Source organism: Episyrphus balteatus, chromosome 4 (assembly GCF_945859705.1).
Source record: "Episyrphus balteatus chromosome 4, idEpiBalt1.1, whole genome shotgun sequence".
Taxonomy (NCBI): Eukaryota; Metazoa; Arthropoda; class Insecta; order Diptera; family Syrphidae; genus Episyrphus; species Episyrphus balteatus.
Window position 1 is genome coordinate 962,027 of NC_079137.1, and position 15,500 is coordinate 977,526.

Consider the following 15,500-nt stretch of genomic DNA (forward strand, 5'->3'; position numbering starts at 1 on the left):
ATGCGGCAAATACTGATTCAAGTTGAACATGAAAACAAAAAAAATATGGAAAATACATAATGAAATTGATTTAACATTTTTGGTTTAGTTTTGGATAGGATTTTTTGTTTGAAATGTATTTAATATATTTTTTAATTAGTACTGGTCGACAATAAAAATAAAAAGCTTTTCAATAACACACGGCATGTTTCTGATGTCTTTATTAAGGTGTCATTTTATTGTTCCATACACATATTTGTTTACATGTCAAGGCTTCAAAATTGAGTTATTAATTGATTATAAAAAACGACACTTTTGAATTTCAACCCGATGAATGATCATTAATACAATTTTATACTCTATACGCAATAGTTGCTGAGTGGTTTCCGACTGATAGTTATAAGAATTGTGCCTTTATAAAAAAGCCGTTTACTTATCTAACAGGAACCCATGCTCGAAAATTTGTTTTTTAGCTCCTATATGTATGCAATAGTTTGTTTAGAATGCTCAAAAAATTATTTGGAAGCTCCTATATCTATATGTATGCAATAGTTTGTTTAGAATATTTGATAGAAATATGGAATTGAAAAAAAAAATGTATCCTTATAAAAACATTTATACTTGCAGAACACTAGACTATAGTACTCGGCAAAGGAAAACTGTAAGCTGCATTCTAATTTTCACTTACAGACAAACGTGCCATGTTTTTATCAAATTTTTTGAGTTTTTCCTGTGAAGTAATGTCTATAACTTGTGTTTGTCATTTTACAAAATTTAAAATAAAAAGCTTAGGTCAGATCTTAATGTACGAATTTTCATCACAAAAAGAGATTGTCCTGGGGGGTCCTATCAACCTAGCAACATCTAGAAAATCACTACATAAAGTTCAAAGGCTCGCATGTGTCTGCATCACCGGGCAAATGAGAACATTTCCTACAGCAGCAATGACGGTTATTCTAAATATAACTTCAGTCAACATAGCAATTGAAAGTGCTGCTAAGGGTGCTATTATGAAATTTGCCAAGAAAAGAACTGGAACTGAAAAATGCATAGGCAACACAGAAATAGACTTCCTCTTCAGATCATCGGAAGAAAACTTCCTTGATTTTCCAAGAGCTGCCATGGTCACAAACTATAACTTTGTGAAAAACTGCAAAATACATTTTAGTAGTAAAAAAGATTGTTTAGGGTAGGTGAATCTTTTTACTATACTCACTTAAGAAAAACACAATCAAATGGCATACTACGGGTCGAGTAGAGCGGAACGTATAGGTGCAAGCGTTTTTGGGCTTAGTACCAAAGTCTCCGTTCCAATGGGCCAGTTCCCAAAACTAAAGTAAATGCCATTTTAAGTCCTACAAAATCAAATCCAAGCTAGTATTGGAGATATTGGCAAGATAAACAAAGTCACTCCCTACATGGTACCTTGTAAAGTAGCAGAAAACGTTGTTAAAAACAAAATAAAAAAAGACGAAAAGACTAGAAGACCACAAGATTGAGCAAATCTTCCAAAACTGAGACAGGCCAGTTCTCGGGAATTACAACCAAAAACGTTTAAAATCAGGATAATTGCAGGTCTCTTCGAGGACAACTGCAAACTTAGAAGGCACCTAATCATTTGGGCCTAGAATAAACACCAGATTATATTCTGGACAGTAGCAATGCACTAATACACCAAAGATTCAAATACTGCTTCCAGGCTAAAAAGGAACAATTACACTTTTAAGTGCAACTTAACTGTTCCAGGAAAGTATTTTCGAATATTTGGAAGACATTTACGCAACTTAAGTTCACCAGTTGAATGACTTTAGCTTATCTTGGTATTCCTCTTATTCATAACATATACCAAAGAAATACAGTATTATTCTTGGGAATTTCTGAATAAATTATTGTTTTTTTAATTTTTTACAAATCCATTCAACTGAGTTGAACACGTTTTGAAATATTAAGCGGTGAATTTATTTTATAAAAAGGCTTAAACCATGGTTAATTAGTTATTAAGATGTCTAGACTTTGTTTTGAAAAAAAAAAAAAAAACAAAAGACTTGAAAGCTTCTCATTGACTTTTTGAGTCTTACATACTTCATCATACAAAATTTTCAAACAGGCATCGCCAGCACAGCACAATTAAAAAATTAATCCTTATTTGTTTCATAAAGGATCTCCATTTTGTTCATACCTCATTGTGTACTGTCTATATTTTTTTATTTATTTTATTTTTCCCCGGAAAAGCCACTTTTAATTAGAAATGTAAATTGCTTTCAATTAAACTCATATAATACAAAAAAATACTCTCTCAAAAAAAAGCATATAGACAAAAAATGTAGGTACTTTCATATAACCCACGAAGGTACCAGGGGAACAAAACAAAAATATGCGAAACAATTAATATCAACATGCACCATTTTGTAACAATAAATATTTTGAGAAGAAAATTTTACATTTAAATGTAATTATCTTCCACTTGGCAGGGCATATAACTTTTGCTTCCACCAGAAAGGAGCAATTTCATGAAAAGCACACATACACACACATAAGCATAAGCCTATTCTTCTCTCTTCTATTTTGTAAGTTTAGAATGCTTAACACCTACTGGTGCTTTCATCTCTCGGTGGTATGGCAATCATAAAGGAATTATTCAAATAGTATGCCCCCTGCTCAAGGTATTATATAGACGGTTACGGATATGCCATGGCGGAGGAATTGCACTTGATGTATAAACAATACAACAAAAGGTTGCAGTAGCAGCACTCTCTGCCTGCCTTCTGTGCCATCACCGTCACAATGATATGGCGGCATGGCGCTGTGCAGTAGTTTTACAATGCCTCAAAATGTCAAAATGAAAAGGTGAGGCAGCTCTCTTGTTTGGCCTCTGCTGCCTAGAACAAGCGAAATTCTTGAATGAACAATTCTAAAATTCCACCAACGAAAATTCATTCACGTTATATGATGGCATAAGTGTACCGCATTAAAGCTGAAAACACTCTTTCTAGCCTTCTTCAAGTTTGCCTTGCAAAGAAATGAGAAGAAAAAATCCTACAAAACAAAAAAACTCCAAATCCTTTGATAGCAATCCAGCTAATTGATGGCAAAGATGTGAATTCTCATAAGGCAACTCGTCTTGTTCACACGGAAGAGAAGAGAGAACAAATACTACAATTCTACCTACTCTCTGTTAACATGGCCTAGGCCTTATTGGGCCTTATTTCTATAAAAGGATTGAAATTGTGGTCTTTTTTAGCTTTTAGTCCTTTGGTATGTTAATGTCAAGATGAAAATTACATTACATCTTGTTCTTCAAAAAAAAAACAGAGTTTCTTTTTGTTTCTTTTAGGTTTTTGGCGAGAGGACTTGTAAAAGTTATGCGAACTTTTGATGCCATAAGTGAGCATCAGCATCGACCTAAGAATTAAGTTTGCTTTGATGGCGTAACTTTTTGCTTTCCGGTTCTTGATTTTTTCTTGCTTTGACTAAAAGTAATATACTGTTATTCTCTTTATCTTTGGCAGTGTAGAAGAAAGCAAAAAAAAAATCAAATCAATGCTGTTTTATTGTAATTAACAAGCTAATTATGCATTAAAATTAACGATAAGAGAGAGAGAGAGAGAGTAGTTGAATATAATCTCAAGTCTCAACTCAACTCGCTGGTATCGACAGCAGCAGCAGCTGCTGCTACTTAAAGGAAGATAGAAAAAAGATAACTATGCCCTCCATCTTGTCTCTTCTTTTGTAGACCTCAATCACCCTCGCTAGTAGTTGTAATATTGTAACAGCTCTTAGAAGCTCAGTTACGCAACAGAAGATAATTAAGAGGGTTTAAGGTTTTTTTCTTTTTGTGTTGCTTTGTTTTGTTTATTTTGTAGCATTTCTTCGTTGCTTTGGATACCGCATCTTTCAACTCAACTTAACAAAAGAAAAACTTTTTCGTTAAGCTTGTTAAAATCTCATCAAAAGATTGAAACAAAAACACACAGGACAGATGGATGCGAGTTAGAGTAAATGAAGTTGTGGTAAGAAGGGGGCCTTGGGGGGTTGACAGAGTTATAAGGACAACAATTTGGGTGCGTTCAGTTGTTCTTTAAACAACAAAAACTGTGAATCAAGATAAAAAAAATTGTCTTAGGCCGAGTTCACACGAGAATACGACTTTTATCTAAATCTTAAGCTTTCATAGAGCTTACGTATTGAATTCAATCACTTTAAGGCAGATTAAGGTCTCTCTTTGATCTACTAGAATACTCTTTAGGAAGCCATTCATCTTTAAGTCGAGGTTAGGTAATTCAGTAAGAATAATAAGCTTATCGTTGAAGGATCCCAAATATGTTGGTTTAAAAACCTCTTTTTTTTAAATCGGGAAAAGGGCCATTACGGTTTCAAAACTATAATTAACTTCACTGACATAAACATTCAAAACTACATTCAGAAAGGGAACTCTGGGAAGATAACCAGCACATCAATGAAGATAACTTCTCGTTTTTTACGGACGTGCCCAAAACTGGGGTCAGGTATCTTTTCAGGTAACCACCCTCAGCTTAACAGGCCAATAAAACTGTCAAACTTTTTTAGTGTCTTTCAGGCGGAAGTTTTTGCATTTTGTGAAGCCGCAAAATATCCTTTTCCTCAATTGTCACGAAGTCCTAACAAAATGATCAATTTTTGAACGACAAACACATTTAACCTTCACCGGGTCCCGGGACCCGTGGTTATATGCACAGGGGAATGAAAGGACAGACGAAGTGTTCAAAAACGGATCAACATTTGAACCGAGTCGAACTGTATCTCGGGTTTTTATGCCACTGGAATTCGAAAAAAAGAAGACATAAACAAAGTTCCTTGAATTCGGATAATGATAGATGGTCACCACTTCAAACCTGACGAGTTTCAAGGAATCTTTAACCGAACCTTTCTAAGAAAAGCAAAAAAAAAAAAAATAATCTACTTAAGTAACGCAAACCCCAATTATTCCTTTTCGTTGGAATCCTTACATGTCACAACTCAATGAGAACGTACATGAGCAGAATGGGCATTGTGTCATCTGGCTTGTGTAATGAAGAGATGGAAGAGAGGACATACAACATATCACTTCCTCTTCGAATGCCCCTTTAGCTAGAACCGAAAAAACAACTTTCAGATAATACTTCTTTGATGAGCTAGATGACGTCTCGTCCTTGCAACTAAAAATCATCATCATGGTTCTGAGAGGCACCCAATCTAATTAACTACATAAAATTCCACTAAACCCTTTCCTTATTCATGTAAATTCTTCAAAAACTTATTCTATGGAGAGTACAATGGATCCAATAAGATCCGGCATTCGAGTAAGATGATTCGGCTTGTCGAGTTATCACCCCGTAAAACCTATCCTAACCTAACCTACAACACACCAAAAGATTAATCTAACCTTAAAACGCTCACAACAAAATTAAATTTTCCAGACATTTTCGAGACATCGGGAGGTTTGTGGGTGAGAACGGTTACAACTAATCATTCTTAGGCCAGATTCTAACTAGAATCTTTCAACAAAAATATTACAGAAACAAGCACACAAGCGCAAATCGGGCTATCTTTGTAGCGGCTGGCCGCCATCTTTTTTAACCCAGGTCACAATGTTGATTATTTAAAAAAATATATTTTGATAGAAGATTAAACAAATAACTTACCAATATTCTTAAAAATGTGATCTCGATATGTGGCATCATTTTCTTCAACAAAATTATGAACATTTGCAACAATTTTCCAATAAACAAAAATAAAAAAAAAAAACAAAACCGACACATTTTCGAATAACGGGACTCATTTCATTTGCTTTTGAATGTTAACAAAACTTTTAAATGGAACACTTTTTTCATTGAAATAAAACCCGAAACATTACATTTTTTCTCCGCTGAGAAAATAATATTAAAAATTAAACTTTTTCAAATGAAAACTTGATTTATTTTTAAGGCCCATTTGCTCATACTAGTCATAAATTCTAATCTTAGATAGGTCGAACATAGCTGTAATGTTTTACTTAGTTTATTCTAAGTTTCTAAGGCCCATTTGCTCATACGGATCATAAATTTGATTCATAGCTAGGTCGAACATAGTCCTTGTGTTTTACTTAGTTTATTCTGAGTTGTTAAAAAAAATTTATGTTTAACCTAGCAATGTTTAACTTTCATGCGAGAAATCGCTGAGAACTTCAAATTCGAATGTCAAATCGATACAAACGTCAGTTAATTTTATTTTTTTTTTGAGCAATTAAGCTGAAATTTTTTAATAATTTTGTTATTTTGTGGTTTTTTATTGCAAAAATTAATTAAATATAGTGAAACTGATTAAAAATGTGTGTTTGATTTGATAAAAAAAAAAATTATTCATGTGATGGAAATTTTTTACAAATGTGTTTGTGTGTCACAATTAAGTGACGGAAAATTGACAAATATATGGAAAAAAATTGACAAATACTTCTGTAAACATTTATGCGACCAATTGTATCATGGTTAACGTATAAAAGTGAGTTGACCATTCTTTAATTAATTACTGATGTTAATTTTATAGACAACATCATTTTTAAGGGATTTTATGGCTTTTTGCTCAATAAAAATTTCTTATGTAGATCATAAAACCCTTATGTTCTACTATTTCTTGCCCCTAAGTTATGTTAAACTTAAAAGAATTTATGACACGAGTTAAAGTTCGTGCAAACGATTATGTAGAACTTTAGGGTTTATGTTTCACATAAAGATTTAAGTTCCGTTTCAGCAAATGGGCCTAAGGCCCATTTGCTGAAACGAGTCTTAAATAATTATGTGAAACATAAACCCTTAAATTAAACATAGTGGTTTGCACAAACTCAAAATTGGGTCATAAATTGCTCTAAGTTTGACATAACTTAGGGGGAAGAAATAGTAGAACTTAAGGGTTTTATGTTCTATTTAAAGTATTTTATTGACCAAAACAGAAAGAACGCGGCTTCAAAAATTGATGCATGTGGTAAAAAAGGAAATATATTTTCAATTTAATATATATTTACTCACATTCATTAACATTAACCATTTACCGGTGGTAAAATTTACAACACACATTTTTGAAACACTTCACAATATTTACAAAACAAATTCTGTCAAATAAATAATTTTTTTATTAAATTAAATACACTTTTATTGCCACTTTCACTTTTTTACACTTTTTTTCTGCAATTAAAATTGCCAAAATAATAAATTTGTTAAATTATTTTCGGTAAATTGCTCAAAAACAATTTAAATTAACTGACGTTTGTGTTGTTTGACATTTTAAATTGAAGTTCTCAGCGATTTCTCGCATGAAAGTAAATCGTTGCTAGGATGAACATAAATATTTTTTAGGCCCATTTGCTCATACTAGTCATAAATTCTAATCTTAGCTAGGTCGAACATAACTCTTATGATTTACTTAGTTTATTCTAAGTTGCTAAAAAATATTTATGTTCAACCTAGCAATGATTTACTTTCATGCGAGAAATCGCTGAGAACTTCAAATTAATTTGTCAAATCAATAAAAACGTCAGTTTGTTTTATTTGTTTTTTGAGAAAATTTAGCAAAAATATTGTGAAAAATGCCTTTGAATTAATTGAAAAAGGTGAAAATAGTGAAATTCTAACGGAATTGGTGTTAAATTTAATAAATGAAGTAATTTTAGCGAATGTGTATGTGTTTTGTGAACGTATGTGTGTGTCAAAATTAATATTGAAAAAAAAAAACAACAAAAGGGTGAACATTTCCTTAAAATTTTGTTCAGTGAATTTTTGCATTTGCATTTTGCAGATGGTTACAATTTATAAAAGTAAGTTAAATGATAATACTATACTTAGTTTTTGTTCATTTTGGTAACATGGCGTCAGTTTTTGAGCTGAATACTCTCTTTTTTATCAAATAAATGTGCTTAAGTAAAACATAAACTACTTAAGTTCTACTATTTCTTCCCCCTAAGTTATGTTAAACTTAGAGAAATTTATGACACAATTTGAAGTTCGTGCAAACCAATATGTAGAACTTAAGGGTTTATGTTTCACATAAATATTTAAGTTTCGTTTCAGCAAATGGGCCTTAGTAGTTAAGGTAGTGGCCTATGTAGTTAAGGCTTAAGTAAGGGGTATAATAAATTGCACAAATAAATTGTTGGAAAGGAGCTGGGTGAGCGAAAAAGTGGAATTATATCAAAAATCCTGCTGGGGTCGAACTACGGCATACATACGTTAACGTATTGTCTCTATATGTCTGTATCTTTTACTTATGCTTAAATAGAGAGAGCAATAGTCAAAACGTTAACGTATGATCGTAATCATATGCCGTAATTCGACTAATGTTTTTTTTTTTTTACAAATTCTGTCAAAAGTAGACCTGGAAAAATGCAAAAATATGATATTTGGTTTTTAATTTTTTTCTTTACAAAATTAGTTTGATTTTAACAAAACTTGAATAAAACCTACCTATTTTTTTTTTGTTTTTTACTTATTTAAATTTTTTTTCATTATTTTTTATATTTTTGACGAAATTCATTTGAAAAAAGTTTATTTTTCAATTGAAAAAGTTACAAAAAAAAATGTTTGATTTTTGAAAAGTTAAAGATTTATTAAATTAAATTTATTAAACCCCTTTGTTAAGCCTGATCTAATCAGAACCTCGAATATCTTAACTGTATTTTATGTCGAATTTCAAACAACTAAAAATTATTCGATGAATTGGAAGAATTCCAATTAAAAAAAATCGCTACTTTGGTTTTACTGCACATTTTTGCAAAAGAGATCACTACTTTTTTAATTCCCTAGCCAAAAAGTACGGAATTATAGTAGCAACTGCAAATGGTCGAAAGGAATTCGACATTAGATTTGTTTTATTGAACGCGACAAATGTCATTTGATTTTTCGTGTTGTTCTTGTCAGGTTGGTATTTCTAATTGGTAGATGAACCGCAACCGCAGTCGCAATGTATTTGTATTCTAGATCCCGTTTACTTGAAATTTAAAATCGTAAATTGAAAGTAATATGTTTTAAAAATAAATCAAGTTCTCATTTGAAAAAGTTTAATTTTTAAAATTATTTTCTCAGCGGAGAAAAAATGTAATGTTTCGGGTTTTATTTCAATGAAAAAAGTGTTCCATTTAAAAGTATTGTTAATATTCAAAGCAAATGAAATGAGTCCCGTTATTCGAAAATGTGTCGGTTGTTTTTTTTTTTATTTTTATTTATTGACAAATTGTTGCAAATGTTCATAATTTTGTTGAAGAAAATGATGCCGCATATCGAGATCACATTTTTAAGAATATTGGTAAGTTCGGTATTTTTTTAATCTTTTAAACTATTTTTCTATCAGATTATATTTTTTTAAATAATCAACATTGTGACCTGGGTTTAAAAAGATGGCGGCCAGCCGCTACAAAGATAGCCCGATTAGCGCTTGTGTGCTTGTTTCTGTAATATTTTTGTTGAAAGATTCTAGTTAGAATCTGGCCTAAGATCTAAGAATGATTAGTTGTAACCGTTCTCACCCACAAACCTCCCGATGTCTCGAAAATATCTCGAAAATTTAAATTTGTTGTGAGCGTTTTAAGGTTAGATTAATCTTTTGGTGTGTTGTAGGTTAGGTTAGGTTTTACGGGGTGATAACTCGACAAGCCGAATCATCTCGAATGTCGGATCTTATTGGATCCATTGTGCTCTCCATAGATTAGGTTTTTGAAGAATTTACATGAATAATTAAAGGTTTTAGTGGAATTTAAGGTAGTTAATAGGATTGGGTGCCTCTCAGAACCATGATGATGATTTTTAGTTGCAAGGACGAGACGTCATCTAGCTCATCAAAGAAGTATTGTCTGAAAGTTGTTTTTTTGGTTCTATCTAAAGGGGCATTCGAAGAGGAAGTGATATGTTGTATGTCCTCTCTTTCACCTCTTCATTACACAAGCCAGATGACACAATGCCCATTCTGCTCATGTGCGTAGTGCGTTCTCATTGAGTTGTGACATGTAAGGATTCCAACGAAAAGGAACAATTGGGGTTTGCGTTACTTATGTAGATTATTTTTTTGTTTTTTTTTTTCTTAGAAAGGTTCGGTCAAAGATTCCTTGAAACTCGTCAGGTTTGAAGTGGTGACCATCTATCATTAGCCGATTTCAAGGAACTTTGTTTATGTCTTCTTTTTTCGAATTCCAGTGGCATAAATACCTTAGATACAGTTCGGCTCGGTTCAAATGTTGATCCGTTTTTGGACACTTCGTCTTTCCTTTCATTCCCCTGTGCATATAACCACGGTGTCCTGGAACCCAGCGGGGGTTAACTCTGTTCGTTGTGCTTAGCATGCGCGTAGGAAGGGGGGGTCCTGGGTGGGCCAGGCCCACCCTAGAAAATCAATGGCCCACCCTAGAAAAACCGACAGTTCTACGGAACTTTTAGTCTGGTTTTAGCTCCCACTAACATTTTTGAAGTTATACTTCTTATGGGAGGGTGGGTATGAAAATTTACTTTTTGACAAGAATGTCAAAGGGATTATGACGCGATCACCCTGGGTAGCAGGGCTGTCGTTTCACCTTTATAGTAGGCAGTACTTTAGTATTTAAAAATGCAGTACGCCGCAGTACGGCAAACATAAAACACACAACACGTTGCAAGTTACATGGGTAATGTGGCAAGTTGCATGTGGCAAGTTGTATGTTTCAAGTTGCATGTGGCAAGTTGCATGTGGCAAGTTGTATGTGGCAAGTTGCGTGTGGCAAGTTGCATGTGGCAAGTTGCATGTTGTAATTTCCATGTGGCAAGTTGCCAGGGTTGCAAAAAGCTCACATTTTAGCTCAGCTCCCTAGGTACCATAGCTTAGCTCATTTGAGCTGAGCTGAAAGTGAGCGCCCCAACTTCCAACGCCTATATCTCGGAATTTTGAAGAAAATGAAAAAAAAAATTTTTTGATGCCAAAAGGTAGCGGGGACTCTAACCTACATTTGAGTACAACTCTCATGCCTGTAGGCCCACGCGTTCTCAAACCGGGAGAACTTAAAAGTAAAAAAAAAATAGGCACGATTCTGAAAAAATAGGCATGATGTGGCGGTTTAACATGGAAGGCGATTTTTTAAAAATCTGACAATGTGCAAAGCGTAGGCCCATGACACAAGCTATCATTTGGCATCACTCCCAAAAATTGCTCTCAAGCGGTTTAGCTTCCAGGAGCGTTCAAAGATTGGGGGATTTTTCGAAAAAAAAAATTTGCCCCAACTTTCAAACGCGATTTTCTCGGAATTTTGAAAAAAGTCAAAAACCGGATTGTACCGGATTTTTTTTTTATGATAAAAAATTAAACATTTTACTAAAAAAATAGAAATATATTAACTATTAAAAAAACCAAGAGAAAAGATCATGAAAAATTATCTGTTTTATTTATAAAAATATCCATGTGTTAAAATAATTCCATTAATAACTAGAACCAAACATCTTAAGCTATGGTGTTTTATAAAAGTTTAAAATATCTTCATATTTCATTATACTTTCCAAATAAAAATCAATGTATCCTCTCACCCATCACAGCTCAGCTCAGCTCACTTTACCTTAGCTCACCCAACAGCTCAGCTCAACCTTCAGCTCAGCTCACTTTCAGCTCAGCTCAAATGAGCTGAGCTATGGTACATAGCTCAAAATTTGAGCTGAGCTGTGAGCTGAGCTCAGCTAACTTTTGAGCTTTGTAGCAACCCTGCAAGTTCCATTTTGCTACTACTAGTGCTGAAGCACACACAATTCTCATAAAATGACCATATCGCACATTTTATGGGCAATTCATTTACTTTCGTTAACCATATACCGTACGTTTTGAACCGCACAACATGAGTAAATTTCACAGAATAAATTGAAAACTACATGGAGGAGGATGAAAGAATTAATTTATTGTTCACTTGATAAAAATGTAAAAAAACGAAGTGTGGATTAATTAATTTAATAATAGAAATTAAAAATGTCAAATGAAATTCATTTATGATGAAGATGATGAAGATGAAGATGCTTCGCATGACAGCAGGAGTAACAAAGCTTGATAGAATTAGAAGTACAAAGATCCGAGGAAGCCTTCATGTTAAAAATACCATCTCCCAAAAAATTGAACACGACCGACTCAGTTGGTATTGCCATGTTCAAAGGAGAGATCCTGAGAACCCCGTCAAAAAAGCAATATCATATAACGTTCCAACACGAAATAAAAAGAAAGGTAGGCCTAAAAACTCCTGGTACAAGCAAATGCAAAAACACCAGCATTCAGTTGGCCTCAGAAACGGAACAATACAAAACCGGGAGGCTTGCCGCCGATTTCTGAGGTCAACCCGGCGAACCCCACAGGCGGATCACTAGTGTGAAGCAGTAACGTGGGAAGGTTATGATCCCCTCGACATCGAGATCATAACAGCGCCGAGAAAAAGGAAGAAGAAGAAGATGAAGAAGAAATGAAATTCATTTACATTTACTGAATGAGAAGTATAACTTCAGTCGCGTGTACATGTACACACACTCTTTTTTTTTTTTAATATCGCTTGCTGAAAATTATAGGGCTGTATGTATCTTTAATAATTTAATTAATTTTTTAATTAAATTTAATTTTTTACAAAATTAAGATCTTTGGACGTCAAATATCTTTTAAACGGCTAGATAAACGAAAATGGTGTCAAAGGCCTTTTTTGTAGAGCGTTCAATTTCCTACAAGAATATGTAAAGAAACCTGCTAAAAAGCCGATTTATAAAAACATGATTTTTTTTTAGTAGAAGGATAATATAAAAAATGGAAAATTGTGAAGCTAAGGACCTTTCCGTTAATACAAAGATTTCATATTTGGTGAGTACCTATATTCTAGAGATGTCTGGCAATCTATCGGAGTATAAAATCAAAAAAAAATTCGATTTTTTTGAACCAGCCTTGTGTTTATGTATATTTTTCTTAGTCAGCGATATGTATAAATACCCCGTTTATATGAGCAGTCGGATTCAATAACTAGCTTTTTCAATGTGTGAATTGTGTTAAATAGTTAACAGCATGTAAAATTTTTGATACTATTGAGGTTAATAAAAAATTTTCAGCTGTTAAAAATTTATTGGGCTCTGGCACCTGGTTAAATTTGAGTTAAATTTTTTTGCAGATGCTTTTATTTTGTTTTTTTTTTTTTTTCTTATTAAAAAGGAGTATCATGGCAGAAAAAGGCAGACAAAATTCTAAACAATAATAATCCATACAGCTGAAATTTTTTTTATTAACCTCAATAGTGTCAAAAATTTTACACGTTGTTAACTATTTAACGCAATTCACACACGGCCTTAGACCGTGTGTGAATCAGGTTAAATACTAAGCCGAGAATATATCTTTGACACTTTTGAAGTGAAAGGATAATTTCAGTTGTCAAAAATTTATCTTGCTCTAAGAGCCGGTTTAATTTTTATTTTCAGAGAATAAATTTTTTGCAAAATTTTTTGAGTATTTTTTTCAATAACTAATCAAAAACTGAAAATAAAGAAAGAAAATTTAAAAAAGTAGTACAAAATTATGAGTGTATATTAGGAAAAATTTATATTTTCCAATATATTTCATTTTATTGATGATGAAAAAAAATTGTTAGTTACATATTAATGGCAACACAAAAATTAAATTCACATGACAACGCGTGTTGGAAGTTTGTAAATTGTTAATATTTATACTTTTTTTTTTAAATCATTATTTCTTTCGATTTGCAAAAAAAAAAATATTTATCTACATTAAAAATGTATCCAAATTCACACAGCTAAATTAAGCTAAGGATAATGTTTTATTCACCAGACATTCAAATGTCAAAAATGTATCCTCTGCTAAATATTTAAAATATGGCTTTAGAGTCATATAGTCACCCGCATACAACAACTTTTAATTACAAATTTTTATTTTTATATGTACACCTACACTTCTGGTTTAAGTTTTAAGAGCACCTTAAACAAAAAAAAAAAGCAAATAAAATTGAAAACTTGGTAAGGTCAGTTTTTAAAGCCATTCGCTGTCATAAATTGCGACTGAATTCAACTTTTGTGTGGCTCAAAATAAAAGTGATGTAACTCCATCCAATTGCATTTCGATATAACAAACTTTAAAAAAACGGAGTACCATATTACACTAAACAATATAAAAAGAAAAACCAGTATCTAACTATCAAAAATATATTGCGTATTTGGAGTTGATACCTTTTTATATTGAAAGATATTAACAAAATACGATACCATTGAACAAAAAACACACATTTTTCAAAAAAAAAAATGAGTTACCGATTACATTACCGATCGAATATATTATTAAAAATAAACTTTTTTCTAATTTTAAGTTATTAAAAACAACAGAGCGTGGCGAATTATTTGCCAATTAAAGGAGCAAAGTAAATAAAATGCACTACTGTGTCACGTAGTTGCTGTAAACTAATACTTATGTTAGTTTACGGATTGTAAGGGCTTCCTTTATATAAATTTCAAAGAAATTTTGTCGATGTTGGGGAAGAGCCGACATTCAGGGCAAAGTTTTGTTAAATCATTTTTTTTGTTATTAGACTTTTTTGAGAAAAACTAAAAATGCAGTTTTACGCCTGCAAAGTTTAATCAAAATCGTTAGAGCCGTTTTCCAGTTATTTGGTATAACTTGAAGAATTTGTATGGGGGTACACTATCTAATTAAGGTAGAAAAAGAACAAAAAAAAAAACAACTTTCAAAAAAATTGCACACTCATGGTTATGGCTTCAGGTCAGGTCTGGCCCACCCTAGATAAAATCTCTAGCTACGCCCATGGTGCTTAGATCTATAGGTTCAGAAATCGATGATTTTGTTTAGACTTCGTGACAATTGAGGAAAAGGTTATGTTTGCCGCTAGCAATCAATCCAATTCACATGTTGAGTTGCATTCTGCTGCTTCACAAAATGCAAAAACTTCCGTCTGAAAGTTCCTACAAAAGTTCGGGTATTTTATTGGCCTGTTAATGGGAGGGTGTTAACCTGAAAAGATACGCCTTGGAAACGCACGCAAAAACTAGACCTGATCTTCATTGATGGCCCATTTATCTTCCCAAAGTTCACTTGTTGGATGCAGTCTTTTTGAATTTTAATATCAGTGAAGTTCATTATTTGTTTTCAATTTAGGTATATGTAATTTTAATTAACAATAAAAGTGCTTAGTTTTAATTTATTTCAAATTTCTCTTGCGTTATGTTAAATCATTTTTGTTTTATGGGAAAATACAAATCTCAACTTGCTGTATGTTGATTAGGAGATTCCCATCTACATTTTGGGCCACGAGATATTTCTCTCCTGGACTAATTTCTGAAAGATAAACGCTGAAAAGTACATTAAATGAATGCTTTTTATTAATTAAAACTCAATACAAAACAAAACTTTTCTACCACATTTTTCAAATTTTCGATTGAAATTTCTTTCACAAATCCTAAACTTACCCCTTAAAATGAATCTAAATTACAAGTTTAAAATGGAGGTGGAAGGACACACATTTTGATGCTTACTTCACGCTTTAGAGA

At 32.5% G+C, this 15,500-nt stretch overlaps 1 protein-coding gene across 1 annotated transcript in view; it reads right to left on the reverse strand.

Moving 5' to 3' along the window:
- LOC129919984 (limbic system-associated membrane protein-like) overlaps positions 1–5,762 on the reverse strand; it is a 190,483-nt gene extending 184,721 nt beyond the window's left edge. The window contains exon 1 of the mRNA XM_056001130.1: positions 5,640–5,762. Within this exon, the coding sequence (XP_055857105.1) occupies positions 5,640–5,756 (117 nt within the window). The 5' untranslated portion in view covers positions 5,757–5,762. The remainder of the gene's footprint in view (positions 1–5,639) is intronic.
- Between the last annotated feature and the right edge of the window lie 9,738 nt (positions 5,763–15,500).